We start from the raw sequence: 14706 nt of genomic DNA, 5'->3' as shown, positions 1-14706 counted from the left end.
CTGTGCATGTTTTCCATCAGAATCAGGCAAGCATGACACTGGTGTGGCTTTCACCACCGTGATTTGCAGCGAGCCTGTCATAGTTGTCTGCTATCATGGGCTCACACAGTCAGAATTGTGGTAATGATACCCACCACTGCCATTTTTTACACCAACAGGACGGCCCTGAGTAACACAAACAAGCACCAAACTGCTTGGGATTATTTTACATTCCCATAACGGAAACGGAAGGGATAAGGAGACTCAGGAGATGGTTGACACACTGAGTTAACTTCTGTCAATGATAATGAGCATCATCTCTTGAATGCTGCACAAACATGTCTGCGTGTACCGTATGCCATCCAGGACAAACAAAGCTTCCGAGGCTTTCCTGGTCTCTAACTTAACTGACAAAACTAACCATTTGTTTGCTTTCCTCAGCTGGGAAATTCAAGGAGCTGTCTATGGTAACCAGTGTGGTGAGATCGAGGCGGGCTCGGCGCTGGTGTTTGAGATGGACGGACGAAGGAGAGTTTGTACGCCGTATATCGACACCACTACATATGGGAACTTACGCTTCCACTTTTCTATGGGTACACAGCAAACGGCTATCTATCATTTGATCTTAGCTTTAACTCCATTGCTTAAGAGTGTGTTCCTTCTGCAGGTGGTGGTGAATGTGATCCTGGAGAGTCACATGATCACGATGTGATTCTGTTCGGAAGATCGGAAGGCAAAAGGGAACGGCTCATCCTGGATACCCTTCCATATTCTTCCTATAGAGTGAGATACAGTCACAATTTAGATCCACCTCTCCTATTCCCTCTACGTAGGAGAGGATTTTACAACAGTTTGCATTTGTTCCCCTAAGCCTTGAGTTTCACACAGTTTGGATCTGGCAAAAAGTATCAATACATTCCTAAATCCTTGGGGACTAAATATGCAAACAGAATCCCCAAGGCCACCATTTTTATTATTATTTATACATTCATTAACTCTTTGATCATCCATATAAGAATGTTTTTTTAAAAACATAAAAACTTTTAACTTAAACATGTTTCTCTTGGAATCCAAAAAAAAAATTCTCCATCCACATAACATAAACAAATGTGGTACCACTGATGTACAAAAAAAATGACTTATCGGAATAGACTTGTGCAATGGCTGGTTATTCTATTAAAAGTATCTCTTGAATGAGCCAATTGAGAGAGAGTGGGTGACCATCCTCTACTGTCAATCTTCCTGCATAGACACCTGCAGTGGTTTCAGTGGCACTGCCTTCTGAGCTCCAAACACCAGCTTCTCAGATCTGCTTGGAACAGATCTCACACGGTGGCGCCAACCGCCACGTGTGGGCTATGGACTTCATGCAGCTGCTGCCTGTGCTTCCTGGCACGCACACTCATGTTGTGCAGTTCTCCATCAACCTCGGCTGTGGCTCTTATCAGCCTGCCAACAGGTGGGTTACATTAAAAAATAGGGTAGACCAGTGGTATGTTAAACATTTTTGCTCTTGAGCAATTGAAAAAGTATCAACGCGATAACGGTTCTTGTAAAATTGTGCTGTAAACAGCTCCTGTGGAGTATATTAGTATGAGGTACCTTTTTTTTAAGCTAATGTTTATTTTTCCCCAGCGTGAGTCTGGAGTTTTCCACCAATCACGGTCGTTCCTGGTCTCTTCTCCACACTGAGTGTCTGCCAGAGCTTTGCGCGGGGCCTCATCTTCCTCACAGTACCATTTATTCTTCTGACAACTACAGCGGGTAGGATACACAGGGCTGACGACATGTACACGATGTCGATGTGTGATGCATTGTGTTGCATTTCTATAGATGGACAAGGATTTCTATTCCTTTGCCCAATTCCGCCCTGACTGAGACCACACGCTTTCGCTGGAAACAGTCTGGCACCGGATTGGGCAACATGTGGGCCATTGACAATGGTCAGTATCATTGAATTTACTGTTCCACCTTCTTTAGCTTTTAAAAAATGCCATATAACAAGCTTGTCTGTACAGACTCATTCATGTAGTCAAACCCAAATGATTGTAGTACAACATGATTTAATTTTCATTTGTGCTCAGTGTATATTGGTCCAGCCTGTCTCCGCTTCTGCTCTGGAAGAGGACATTGTTCCCGCACAGGCTGCAAGTAAGTTCTTCTTGTTTACATACCATAAATGACGCAAAAGTATCATCCTCTCTCATTCTTTTAACATATCCTTGTTAAGGTGACACTGATAATGGGAATCACAGTGTCTTTACAAAATGAACAGTTATAATGTGCCACATGGGAGTTTGATGTAATCCCAGTGTGGGTGTTCAAGGGATTGTCATTGACTAGTCTTCATAGTTTTGTACTCGTTTATTCTCAGATGTGACCCTGGCTTCAGTGGTCCAGCCTGTGAGCTGGCCTCCCAGACATTCCCTGCCTTCCTGTCCGAGGGTTTCTCCAGCCCGCGACTTTCCTCCTACCACAGCTTCTCCTCTCTTCGTGGAGCGGAAGTGAGTTTTGGCTGTGGGGTTCTAGCAAGTGGAAAGGCGCTGGTCTTCAACAGGGACAGCAGGAGGCACTTGGTCACAGCACCGCTGGACAGTTCTCAGGCCAGGTAATTGAAGTGGTCATAATGTTATCCCATTTAATTTTTCAGGTCTCTTCACCTGTGATTGATCCTAGAGATCTTTCAGTTGTTCAGAATCCATTCTGTGGTGGGGAGAAAAATTGTGCCTACAGTTGAAAAAGCTGTAGCAGGAGAGGAATGCAGAAAACATTTGAAGTTAGAGTTACTATGTTAGATTAATCATTGTTGCTGGTCTCTGTGTGCCAGCTAACGAGTGTCTATAATGACATTTTGGTGAATTATCTAGTCTGAAACTTCCTAAAAAGTATAAATGGTTCTGCTAATGAAAGTCCAGATCAAGGACAAAGTGTTGGCTTCAGACAGAAGATTGGGTGTTATCATAAATATTGGCAACAGGAATGGCTAGATGATTATCTCTACTCAAATAGGAATCTGAGCCTCACATAAATATACACACAAAACATACACACTTTGATCACTTCATACACTTGCCTTTGCCCTCTCTCTTTTAATTTAGTCCTCATTTATTTAATTATCTCATCCATCATGTCAATGCTCCGCAATGCCTCTAACTTTGTTTATGCAAGCCTCCTCCTTCTTGCGCAAACTTGATGGCCTTTTTCTCCTTCCTTTAATCAACTTGACTTTCGCTCTAGCTGTGTGATATTTTAGACTGCAGTGCAGAGCTTATATTTTCTTTCTTACGTCCAGATACCTCCAGTTTACCCTCCGACTGGGCAGCCGAAGTACCCTCAGCTCCTGCCCTGCTCCGGACGAGGCAGGAGAGGGTGTCCTGTTGCACTATTCCACAGACAATGGCATAACCTGGACTCTCTTGCAGCATTATGCATACCAGGGATTCCATGAGCCAAGGTTTGTGTGTGTTTAAAATTCCAGGGGGATGCCAAAACTTTATTAGCATTCATATCAGTGGAAATTTGTAGCTTGTGCTGAATGGGTGGGCTACTGGGACCCATTCAGACAATAATGGCATCTTTGTTTACAATGAAGACTAAGTGGGGCCCAAAAAAGAGCCAGTCGGGGATGTGTGAAGATGTTTGACTTTAGTAGGTAGTTAAAGTAAATGGAACAAACCAGGCTCTTTCAATCACTCATTAGTATGTATCCTGCAATTTGGCTGGTTTTTAATGACTTTTCTAAGGTGTTGGTTGACCTGTCTTGTCTTCTTTGGCCATTTTTCTAGATATGATGATTTTTGAAGGACTAAAAAAATCGCTTTGAGTTTTGGAAGCCTTCCAAGTCATAATGATGGCTAAACACCTACTTTTCCAATTTCCCCCTAGCGTCTTGTTTTAGTGGAATGGCTCATACGTCACAATAAAAAGTAGCAGGGGGGATGGTCTGTTGTAAAACACCACAGTTATACCATATTTCTGCCATTATTGTTACCATTGCTGTTACCATTGTTGATTGGGTTGTGACTCAAAAATGATCTTGAGATCACGTATCAGAAAAACATTTTGAATGACAATATTTTTCACTCTCCTGACTAGAATCGTGTCTGTGGAACTCCCGACTGGTGCACGAAAGTTCGGTGCACAATTCCGCTGGTGGCAGCCATACCATTCAGGACGTGGTCATGACGTTTGGGCCCTGGATGAAATCAGCATGACCTCTGTGCTTTTCAACACCATAAGTCTTGACTTCAGCAATGTATTGGATGTCACGCAGAGTCTCGGTTTTTACCTTGGTCATGTCCAGCCCTACTGCCGACATGACTGGACCCTCAGGTTGGCAAAGAAGCTTTATAAGCAGTCAGCCAATAAATACCATTATTCTCATCGCATGTTTTTATTTTTTAATCATCTTGGCTTCTAGTTTCTCCGGTGAGCCCAGCCCCGGTTCCAGTATTAGATACGTGGAGACTCAATCAATGCAGATTGGAGCTTCCTACAGTCTCCAGTTCTCACTAGTCATGGGCTGTGGTCGTGAATCGTCCGCTCACATTGACACTCAAGTCCGTCTGGAGTTCTCCACCAATCATGGCCTGACTTGGCATCTGGTCAAAGAGGTAAGATAAAAGATTGCTCTCCCAAAAATGCGACTGATATTCTGGTGCAACTTGTATATAATTTTTTCTTTATTGTATACTTTGGGCTGGGGAAAACTTATAGTCCAAAAATTTGGTGGATGGATTTAGCTTAGTAGATATCTTAGAGGAGCATGGAATGATGTTATGGATTTACATTTATCAGTCTAAGATTCTGTATGAAGGCCCCTCAATATTAAGCAATAAGATGCTTAAAATGCAGCCCTTTGCTTAAAAGAAATGATCACAGTGATTTTTAATCCGTCTCCTCTAGGCAAATGCAAAGACTGTAATCTTTAATGAGAGTTATCTTCTCACTTATGCGCAGTGGTTTTTCTTTCGATTTTTGTGATTGCCATTTGTTTCCTGATGTGCACGAATTCACCAAATATTTGATTCTGCCAGTGAAAGAAAAGGCATGGCAACTTTTCACAACTTTGTCCTTCTTCCATTTAGGCTTGCCTGCCTGGCATGCCAAGCTGCTCGGAGTTTACCTCTCCCAGTGTATACCACCCATCGGAGTTTACAAACTGGAGACGCATCACTCTGTCTCTCCCTCAAAAGACATGGTAACACATCATTTGAATTAGTAGAATTGCTCAAATGTTATCATATATATTTTGGAAAAAACATTTAGACGTCTAATTAACTTTCTCTTTAACGTATTCTACAATAAAATAGTTTACCTGTGATAAAGTACCAAAACTTAACTATGTATATCAGTGTGTATCTCCCAATGGAGAAGTCATTCACTTTTAAGCTTTAGAACAAATTCGATGGTCATTCTTGGATCCTCAAGGTCATTATATTAATAAATGTATAAAGTAGTATATACAGTCTATGTCATTATTCTAATTTATTATTTGTTTGAAGAATTATCAACATGACACAAGACCTTTTGACCCTGTATGCGACTTGTCGTCCACAATTGCCAAAGTGCCATTACTCTCATGGCTGACATGGCCAAACCCTTTGGTATTATGAACCTTTCATGTCCCCAGAGATATGATGATTGCATGTGCCATCATCCATAAGTTGAACATACACCAGTGCACATAAAACACATCAATTATTTTGACCTTCAATTCTTTATTACTTTAGATAAGCATGCACTTATCTTCTGCCTTGTGGTGAAAGGTCACGGGGTCAAGGCTGTAATTGGAAATATAGCAGTGGTGGTCAGAAGGGGGTCTGAGGTGATTTTATTACTGCTTGTCACAGCTATGCAGCTGCAAATACAAGCACAAACACTAAGTATATGCTTTACTATCAACTCGTGCTCTGTTTTAAATATATTTAATTCAATGATAAGCTGTAGATTTGACAATATGATGTACTTGCCTGTCTATCAGGTGATAAGTAAAACTGTCTGTGTTTCAGGTCTAGTGCAACACGCTTCCGTTGGATCCAGAACTACTACGGCGAGCAAGATGAATGGGCCCTGGATGACATTTATATTGGCCAGCAATGTCCCAACATGTGCCACGGACACGGTTGGTGTGACCATGGACACTGCAGGTCAGCCTTTAAGGTCACAACAATCGGAAAAATTAGATTTTTGAAATGTGAGAACCCTGAATTCTCTTCTGTGGCAGGTGTGATGATGGCTTCTCTGGTACAGACTGCTTGCCCTCATCGCCGCTGTCATCCAGTGTCCTCTCAGACTTTGAATCCCAAGATGCACTGCAAGCCACTTGGCAAGAAGCCATCGGTGGCGAGGTGGTCAACCCTGATGTTGGTTGCGGGGTGGTGTCATCCGGTTCATCCCTGTACTTCAGCAAGGTAGAAGAATTAGTTCCAAGCAAGATGTGAAGATTGGAATAATTTTGTTTTAATGTTTAGTATCGTATATCTAAAGATACATATATATACCTATTACATGTTTATCCTAAAATAACAAATGAATATAAATTTAATTTAGTATAATTATAGAAATATTGGTTGAAGCTTAAAGGGAAAGCATGGTACTATTTTTTTCAGCACTAGGCACTTTACAAACAACACGCCATGGACACTCATACCTGAACCCAAACAGTTGTGGTATCACAAAGAATATTACTCTCAGCTAAATTCACGTATCTTGCCAGGCTGGCCTGCGGCAGCTTGTAAGTTTGGACCTGGACACGGAATGGGCTGAGTTTGTCCAATTCTACCTGCGTGTCGGTGGAGACTGGGTAGATTGTAACCAGGCGGACAGCAGAGAGGAGGGAGTGCTGCTGCAGTATAGCAACGACGGAGGCATCACCTGGGGCCTCATCGCCGAGATGTACTTCACTGACTTCACCAAACCCCGGTGAGTCGGATCGCGCAAATGGCAACAATGACTGACTCCTCCATTCAGATTGAACATTTCAATAATTTCTACACCAGTTTTGTCCACTATGAGCTTCCTTTGGCCTCAAAGACACCCTGCACCCGATTTCGCTGGTGGCAACCTCTTCACTCTGGAGAAGGCTATGACCAATGGGCAATCGATGATGTCATCATTCTATCTGAGCGGGAGAAGCACATCATCCCCATGGCGAGCCCTACTCTTCCACAGGTTTGCCTTTTCAAAATGTAAAACACATTCAAGTGCTGTCAATTCACAATGACGCCAATAGCTAAAAACCATCCATCAGAACTTCTATGAGAAGCCAGCTTTCGACTACCCACTAAACCAGATGAGCGTGTGGCTGATGCTTGGTAACGAAGGCATGGAGAGGGACAGCAACGACAGCTTCTGTGCTCCCACCGCATCTTCTATGGTATTTGGGCGCTCTGATGGGGACAGGGTGGCGGTCACCAGGGACCTCGCCCTTCGCCCAGGCTACACTCTCCAGTTTAAGGTGAAAATTATGGAAAGTCAACACTTCCACAGTCCTACAGCATGTGCATTTTCTTTGAAATCTATTGAAATCATTTGTTTTTCTTCTCTGCTAGTTGAACATAGGCTGTGAGTCAGAGTTTAGTGCATCTGCACCAGTAATGCTGCAGTACTCCCACGATGCTGGCCGCACATGGGCCTTGGTGAAAGAGGGCTGCTACCCCGGGTCTCCAGGAGCTGGGAACTGTGAAGGCAGTAATCGGGAGCTCAGGGAGCCCACCGTTTACAACACTGGAGATTATGAAGAGTGGACCAGGGTCACTGTGCTAATTCCACGCAATGTTGCAGCCAGGTATCGGAGAATATATTAATTGATTGATATAACTGATTTATTTTATTCACCGAAAAACTGAAAATAAGGCAATTTTTCAAGAAAAATATACACATCAAAGAATAGTAATTATTTACCATAGTTCAGTTTATTAAGAAGGGAGAAAGGAACAAGTTAGATACTTGTCTAGTCCTCTACACGCGTAATTATGTTTCATATCATATAAAAGTAGAGTCAACAATGTAATATAACCATGGAGAGAAAACAAACCTCTTGTATACTTGTTTTATTCTTCTTCAAGCCTTTCCCAGTAAGAAAAGATTGTATGTCTGGCCCTGTCAATGGCAGACAAAGAGTTAAAGTTGGCCTACCAAATATCCAGGGGATCAAAATACTGTTTAAAATGTATATGTACTACTAAACAAAAGGTTCCTGTCTTTGATCTCATTTCCTATTTGATCCATTTCCCCAGTAAAACCCGCTTCCGCTGGTTCCAGGAGAGCAGCATTTACCGAGATGCTCCAGCTATTGCCCTGGATGGAGTTTACATCTCTGAGCCATGTCCCAATCATTGTGGCGGCCATGGTGATTGTATTTCTGGAGTCTGCTTCTGTGATATGGGGTACACAGGTGAAATAGCTGATAACAATTTGAAAAGATGTTTTAAATGGTAAATAATAAACCTCATTGGATTCTTCTTTTTTCTCTCTCTCAGTTGAGCAGGATAGTTGTGTACCATCTGTAGCCACTCCTACTGAGCTGACTGAGGGCTTTGAGGGCAAGTTAAGTCCACTTTGGCAGAGCATAAGTGGAGGCCAAATAGGAGGTGGTTGCGGAATAATAAGTGAGGGAAAGGCGCTTTATTTCAGTAGCCCCGGAAGAAGGGAGGCTCGTACGGTTCCCCTCGACACTACCAACACTCGGTGAGTGAATTACACTTTTTTAATTGGGTATTTGCCAGTCAACACAATTTAATACCACCTTCAAATCTTCTCTCATTAATGCACAGGTTGGTGCAATTCTACATTCGGATAGGTAGTAAAAGTTTGGGACCAACTTGCACCAGACCTCGCTCACGCAATGAAGGTAAGATTGGTATACATTTTAGTACTCTACTCTAGAAGCCTCTAATTTATTGATTATTTATTTGTCTGTTTGTTTGTTATTGTATTTTTGAACTTTGTGACAATGACAATAAAAGCATACAATTCAATAACTTTTCCGTTATTGATCAAATGAAATAAAAATGGACCCATGTTTGTCTTCAGGTGTCCTTATACAGTTTTCCACCAACAATGGTGTGGAGTGGCAATTCTTGCGAGAACTGGACTTCAGTGCCTTTTTGGAGCCCCAAGTGGTGACTGTTGAATTGCCTCCTCATGCCAAATCACCATACACAGTGTTTCGGTGGTGGCAGCCCCAACAAGGTTGGTGCACAGATTGTGGTAATAGGCCCATCAAATGATTCCTTCTGATTTATTGTGTTGTTGTTGTTGTTTTCCAGGGAAGCACTCAGCTCAGTGGGCTCTGGATGATGTCCTAATTGGTATGAACGACAGCTCCAGGACTGGTTTCCATGACAAGTTTGACGGCACTACACCTCTGAGACACAACTGGTACCGCATTCAGGGAGGGGAGGTGACTGTGGACTGTTTGTCCCTTGACACAGCTCTGACCTTCAACTCTGAAGCCATCGATAGTGAGTCAAACACACCCAATTTTCACACTGGCATAAAAAAAGACATTGCAATTACATTTTCTATTCATACAACAGAGAGAGAGAGAGAGAGAGAATATCAGTAAAATGGCTTCAGAGCAACATAACTCACAACAGACTGAAACTAAATCACCCATTTACTCTGGCACCATAAATGGCCCATTATGAATGAGGGCAAACTTGATTGAAAATCCTGCCAGTTTTTTTTTCCATTTTTTATGAGAGCAGCAAGCTGTGAGCGCATTTATGTTCTGTAAATAAGGCTTTTAGGCAGGCTTATTCTTTGAGAGTGCACAGCAGGAGTTTTGGAAAACAAAGCTATAGATACAAAGAGCATACAAACTCGCCAGATGCGATTAAACTCGTTAACTCCTTCACTTCCATTGACAGCGATATATGTACAATTAGTGTTGGGAGATATGGGAAAATCTATAGCGCGATTTGGGCCATTTTATACCCGAATAAGAGGATACCACGATTTTCTAATTTGTGATTTATGGGGCAAACCGGCGGATGTGTGGTTAGCGTGTTGGCCTCATAGCTCTGGGGTCTTGGGTTCAAATCTAGGTTGGTCTACCTGTGGAGTTTGCATATTCTCGCGTGTGGGTTTGCTCCGAGTACTCCGGTTTCCTCCAACATTCCAAAAAAACATGCAAGGTAGTCTGATTGGACAATCTAAATTGCCCCTAGGTATGGGTGTTAGTGTTCATGGTTATTCATTTTTTTGCGCTTTTTGGTGATTTATATAACACCAAAACTTTTCTTAACTTTTGTTAATTCATATTACCTAACCTTTGTATCCCTCAGTTCCATCCATTGTCTGCAAGAAAAATATTTGCAAAATAACATTTTTATTACATTGTAGAGAAGCCAAGGTATGCCGAGAGCTGGGACTTTGAGGTGTCGGGTTCATCCTTCCTGCAGTTTGAGTTGAGTATGGGCTGCAGCAAGTCGACTTCCTTTTCCCACGGCGTGCGTCTGGAATACTCCACGGATTGTGGACGCCACTGGTCCCTCATCACCCCGGAGTGTGTCCCCCCTGCTATCGGTTGCGCCGCTTATACGCAGAGCTCCGTCTATACATCCACGCAGTATAAACGCTGGCGGAGGATCACCGTGTACTTGCCAAGTGCTGCAAAGTATGCACTACACCCAATTCTTAAGCCTATTTACATATGTATTAACACTTACATTTCCCTCCTGATTGCCACAGTTCTCCAAGAACTCGATTCCGTTGGATCCAGACCCATTTCACCCCCGGTGCCGAGGGTTGGGCTCTGGATAATGTGTTACTCGCACCCGGGTGTCCATGGATGTGCTCAGGTCACGGTCTGTGTGACAATGGACGCTGCGTGTATGTCAAACACAAATGTTTTTTTATGTTTGTTTTGCTTTTGTAAAATTCACGTGCTTATTGTTTCTGTCCAAGGTGTGACGAAGGTTATGAGGGTGCACACTGTGTACCAGCAACGCCCCTCCCATCTGTGCTGAGGGAAGATTTCAATGAGCACCTGCAGCAGGAGACCTGGCCTGAGGTTTATGGAGCTGAGAGGGGAACTCTTAGCGGAGAGCCTCTAAAATCTGGAACTGCTCTCATCTTTAAAGGGGTACCTCTATTGAAATTTAATTTTGCGATTAAAAAAAATATTGTCATCACAGTAATCTTCCTCTTTGCAGGATGGCCTGCGTATGATGGTTTCAAGAGATCTGGATTGTACCAATACGCTTTACATTCAATTCTCCTACAAGTTCATCACAAAAGGTATATGATAATCCAAATTAAGGGAGAGTACTGTGATATATAGTTGTAATGTTTTTTGTTGTTGTTTTTTAGGAGTGCCTGAGCGCTCCCACTCAGTCCTTCTGCAGTTCTCAGTTAATGGTGGAATTAGCTGGGTGTTGCTAGATGAGTTTTACTTCCCAGCTTCTACGGACACACTTTTCCTCCACCTGCCCTTGCCTACTACTGCCCAAACAAACGCCACTCGCTTCAGACTCTGGCAACCTTACAATAGTGGTGAGAAAATAGCAGTAGCAAGATTTCATTTAAAATAGTTGCAAATCTCAAATAACAATAAATACTAACTGAGCAGAGCTAGTCAGTTCATTTCTTATCAGATTATTTTGTGTCCATCAGGTAAGAAGGAGGAGGTGTGGGTGATAGACAATCTCATCATCGATGGTAGCTCCTTACACAACCGCCAAGTAGTTATAGACAGCTTTGAAGAAGGCCCGAAGGAGTCTAACTGGCTGTTCTACCCGGGGGGCAACACTGGCCTCTACTGTCCCTACCAGAAGACCGGCCTGTAAGAAAAGTTGAAAACTTAAACTGTAACAAAGACTTGGCTGATTGGAACCTTGATTTATCTATTCCTTTATCTGCTATTCTTTCACCTGCTTGCCTCGCAGAGAAGAGGATGAGTCAGCCATGGTGTTTGTCTCTAGCGAGCTGGGGGAGCACTCCATCACCACCAGGGACATTGACGTGAATGAGAACACAATTATCCAGTTCGAGGTATTCGAACAGTCTTAATGTCTTCTTTTCCCACAGTAACAATAAACGCTCTCGGTCGGGATATGAATCACTCGTGCGACGTCTTGTTTATCCCCCGCCCCCAGATAAATGTTGGCTGCACGGCTGAAAGCTCCTCCGTCCACCCGGTCCGTCTTGAGTTTTCTCGGGACTTTGGTGCCACTTGGCACTTGTTGGTGCCGCTGTGTGCTGGCGGCCCACGGCCATCTTCCCTGTGCTCCACCGAGCTCCATCCGGCCAGTGTCTATTTTCCTGGCGCCACGCAAGGTTGGAGAAGAGAAGTGATACACTTTGGCAAACTGCACCTCTGCGGGTGAGTGTCCTCTCTTGCTGTATGTAGCTCTATGTTTTGTTTTCATCTATTTGCTCCTGTATTTTATCACTGCAGTTCTGTGAGGTTCCGTTGGTATCAGGGCTTCTTTTCAGCTGGATCTGCTCCTCCAACGTGGGCTCTGGACAACGTGTACATTGGCCCTCAATGCCAGGACATGTGCAGTGGACATGGAGCATGCATTGGGGGCACTCATTGTACATGTGACCCAGGCTACTCTGGAAGTGACTGCTCTGTGCCCGACATTCCCAATACGGACTTCCTCAAAGAGGATTTTGAAGGTATGGTATGAGGACATATCAATTAATTTGTCACCTAGAATAGCGGTGGGTCATTCTAGAATTGAAGGACATTTTATGTCCAACCCTTCATATTTTATATAAGCCACATACAAAATAGTACAACTTGCAGTTTTTGGGTAACCTGTCCGGTGTGCCCCCTGAAATGTCATTTTCCTTTTGCCCCACCGTCACTATTTTACACTTGATTTGTTTTATCACAACATTTCATAGTTTATTACTTATTATAGATGGATATGTATCTTATTTCTCATGAATTTGGTACCCAAAACAGTTGATCATGAGTTGTGTTGTCACGATGTGATGGAAGCTATTATTTGCATTTAGGTGGAGCAGTGGACATTGACCTTTTTAAACAGCTGAGTGGTGGAAAACCCTCCAGAAAATGTGGTATCATGTCCAGTGGGAACCATCTGTTCTTCAGTGAGGATGGTCTACGCATGTTGGTCACCAGTGAATTGGATTTATCCAATGCCAGGTATCCTTGGTTTGACAATATATAATTTCACTATGTCCTGATGGTAACAAATATTCTAAAATAGTTCATGACTGTCAATGGTGCCAGGTTTGTTCAGTTCTTCTTACGTCTCGGCTGCGGTAAAGCAGCCCCGGACCCTCGCTCCCAGCCAGTTCTGCTGCAGTATTCTCTGAATGGAGGTCTGACCTGGGGTCTCCTCCAGGAATTTCTCTTCAGCAACAGCAGTAATCAAGCTCGCCTGGTGGCTCTGGAGATCCCCTTGCGCGCACGCACTTTGTCCACTCGCCTGCGTTGGTGGCAACCTTCTGAGAATGGACAGTTTTACAGTCCATGGGTGATTGACCAGGTACGGTGTGGAAAAAGTCTTTGTCTGCCCCATTTGGCATATTTGCCAAGAACAACTTGCCACTTTCTTCAAACATCAGGTGGTGGTTGGTGGTAGTGCCAGCGGATGGGGCCCTCTCGAGGATGATTTCTCATCTATCGATGGACGTTCATGGCTCCTCCACCCAGGAGGAACCAGAATGCCAGTCTGTGGTTCGGACGGACCTGCTTTTGCTTTCATAGAGAAGTCTAACACTCGCTATGCAGTCACTACCGATATCAGTTTGGGCCAAGACGCCTTCATCCAGTTTGACTTTTCGGCATCCTGCTCTGTTACCAACTCATGCTACTGTAAGCAAGGGAAAATGTGGAGATAAGGATATTAGTTGTACAGATGAACATAGTGTTCAATGTCGCTTTGTCTGTCATCTCTTGATAGCGGTGGAGCTTGAGTACTCGTTGGATTTAGGTCTGACGTGGCAACCTGTCGTTCGAGACTGTTTACCGACAAGCCCTGACTGTTCTTCCTACACCCTGCAGAGATTGCTCATTTCTGATACATACAATAAGTGGGGTCGGGTGACTCTACATATCCCATCGTATGCGAGGTCAGTATTTTTCCTTTTCTATAACTAAAACCATTGTAAACAGGCTTAAACCATAATTATATCATAAACTTGTTTGATAATTGAATAGTTGTCAATTAAGCTCTGTATTCAACCTCATCTTTCACTATCCTTAAAATGAATAGCATTCAGATGATCTGAAAATGGAGTGTCTTTTGTTTGTAGATCTCCAGCGACAAGATTCCGCTGGTTCCAACAGGCTCCGTTTGACAAGCAGCAGACCTGGGCTCTTGATAATCTTTATATCGGAGATGGATGTCCAGATATGTGTTCTGGACATGGAAGGTGCCAACAGAGCACTTGTGTGTGAGTAACAAAAACTCATGGTTAAAATTAAACAATTCACATGACATTTTAAAGAGAAAAAGTGGATAACTTCAAATCATTGTACTAGAATGAAATCGGTGAACAACTACAATCGTAGCTTTATTATGCTGATAAGGTATGTACTGTGTCTTCATCAGGTGTGATCCAGAGTGGGGTGGGGAGTACTGCGATGAGGCGGTGGTTCCTCTCCCATCTCAGCTGAAGGACAGCTTCAGTCGGACTCCCTCACTAAGTCACTGGCACACGCTCACTGGAGGAAAACTCAGCACCGTGTGTGGCGCCGTGGCTTCTGGTTCCGCTCTGCACTTTAGCGGTGTAAGTACT

The 14706-nt window shown here is 43.4% G+C and overlaps 1 protein-coding gene across 5 annotated transcripts in view; it reads left to right on the top strand.

The window, feature by feature from the left end:
• reln (reelin) overlaps positions 1-14706 on the top strand; it is a 76439-nt gene that overhangs the window by 52083 nt on the left and 9650 nt on the right. For all 5 annotated transcript variants that reach the window (XM_077711998.1, XM_077711997.1, XM_077712000.1 and 2 more), the window contains 37 exons: positions 421-572; positions 647-762; positions 1230-1438; positions 1615-1743; positions 1813-1922; positions 2064-2130; positions 2354-2587; positions 3272-3433; positions 4075-4311; positions 4400-4592; positions 5067-5179; positions 5991-6128; positions 6206-6392; positions 6698-6903; positions 6981-7152; positions 7232-7438; positions 7533-7768; positions 8220-8377; positions 8463-8670; positions 8757-8833; positions 9016-9174; positions 9252-9446; positions 10330-10603; positions 10678-10818; positions 10894-11071; positions 11142-11226; positions 11299-11481; positions 11602-11770; positions 11874-11979; positions 12084-12310; positions 12386-12609; positions 12955-13105; positions 13193-13451; positions 13531-13780; positions 13869-14037; positions 14221-14361; positions 14520-14697. In XM_077711998.1, the coding sequence (XP_077568124.1) occupies positions 421-572; positions 647-762; positions 1230-1438; positions 1615-1743; positions 1813-1922; positions 2064-2130; positions 2354-2587; positions 3272-3433; positions 4075-4311; positions 4400-4592; positions 5067-5179; positions 5991-6128; positions 6206-6392; positions 6698-6903; positions 6981-7152; positions 7232-7438; positions 7533-7768; positions 8220-8377; positions 8463-8670; positions 8757-8833; positions 9016-9174; positions 9252-9446; positions 10330-10603; positions 10678-10818; positions 10894-11071; positions 11142-11226; positions 11299-11481; positions 11602-11770; positions 11874-11979; positions 12084-12310; positions 12386-12609; positions 12955-13105; positions 13193-13451; positions 13531-13780; positions 13869-14037; positions 14221-14361; positions 14520-14697 (6400 nt within the window). The remainder of the gene's footprint in view (positions 1-420; positions 573-646; positions 763-1229; positions 1439-1614; positions 1744-1812; positions 1923-2063; positions 2131-2353; positions 2588-3271; positions 3434-4074; positions 4312-4399; positions 4593-5066; positions 5180-5990; positions 6129-6205; positions 6393-6697; positions 6904-6980; positions 7153-7231; positions 7439-7532; positions 7769-8219; positions 8378-8462; positions 8671-8756; positions 8834-9015; positions 9175-9251; positions 9447-10329; positions 10604-10677; positions 10819-10893; positions 11072-11141; positions 11227-11298; positions 11482-11601; positions 11771-11873; positions 11980-12083; positions 12311-12385; positions 12610-12954; positions 13106-13192; positions 13452-13530; positions 13781-13868; positions 14038-14220; positions 14362-14519; positions 14698-14706) is intronic.

This window comes from Stigmatopora nigra, chromosome 2 (genome assembly GCF_051989575.1).
Source record: "Stigmatopora nigra isolate UIUO_SnigA chromosome 2, RoL_Snig_1.1, whole genome shotgun sequence".
Taxonomy (NCBI): Eukaryota; Metazoa; Chordata; class Actinopteri; order Syngnathiformes; family Syngnathidae; genus Stigmatopora; species Stigmatopora nigra.
This window is presented reverse-complemented; position numbering and strand designations above follow the sequence as displayed.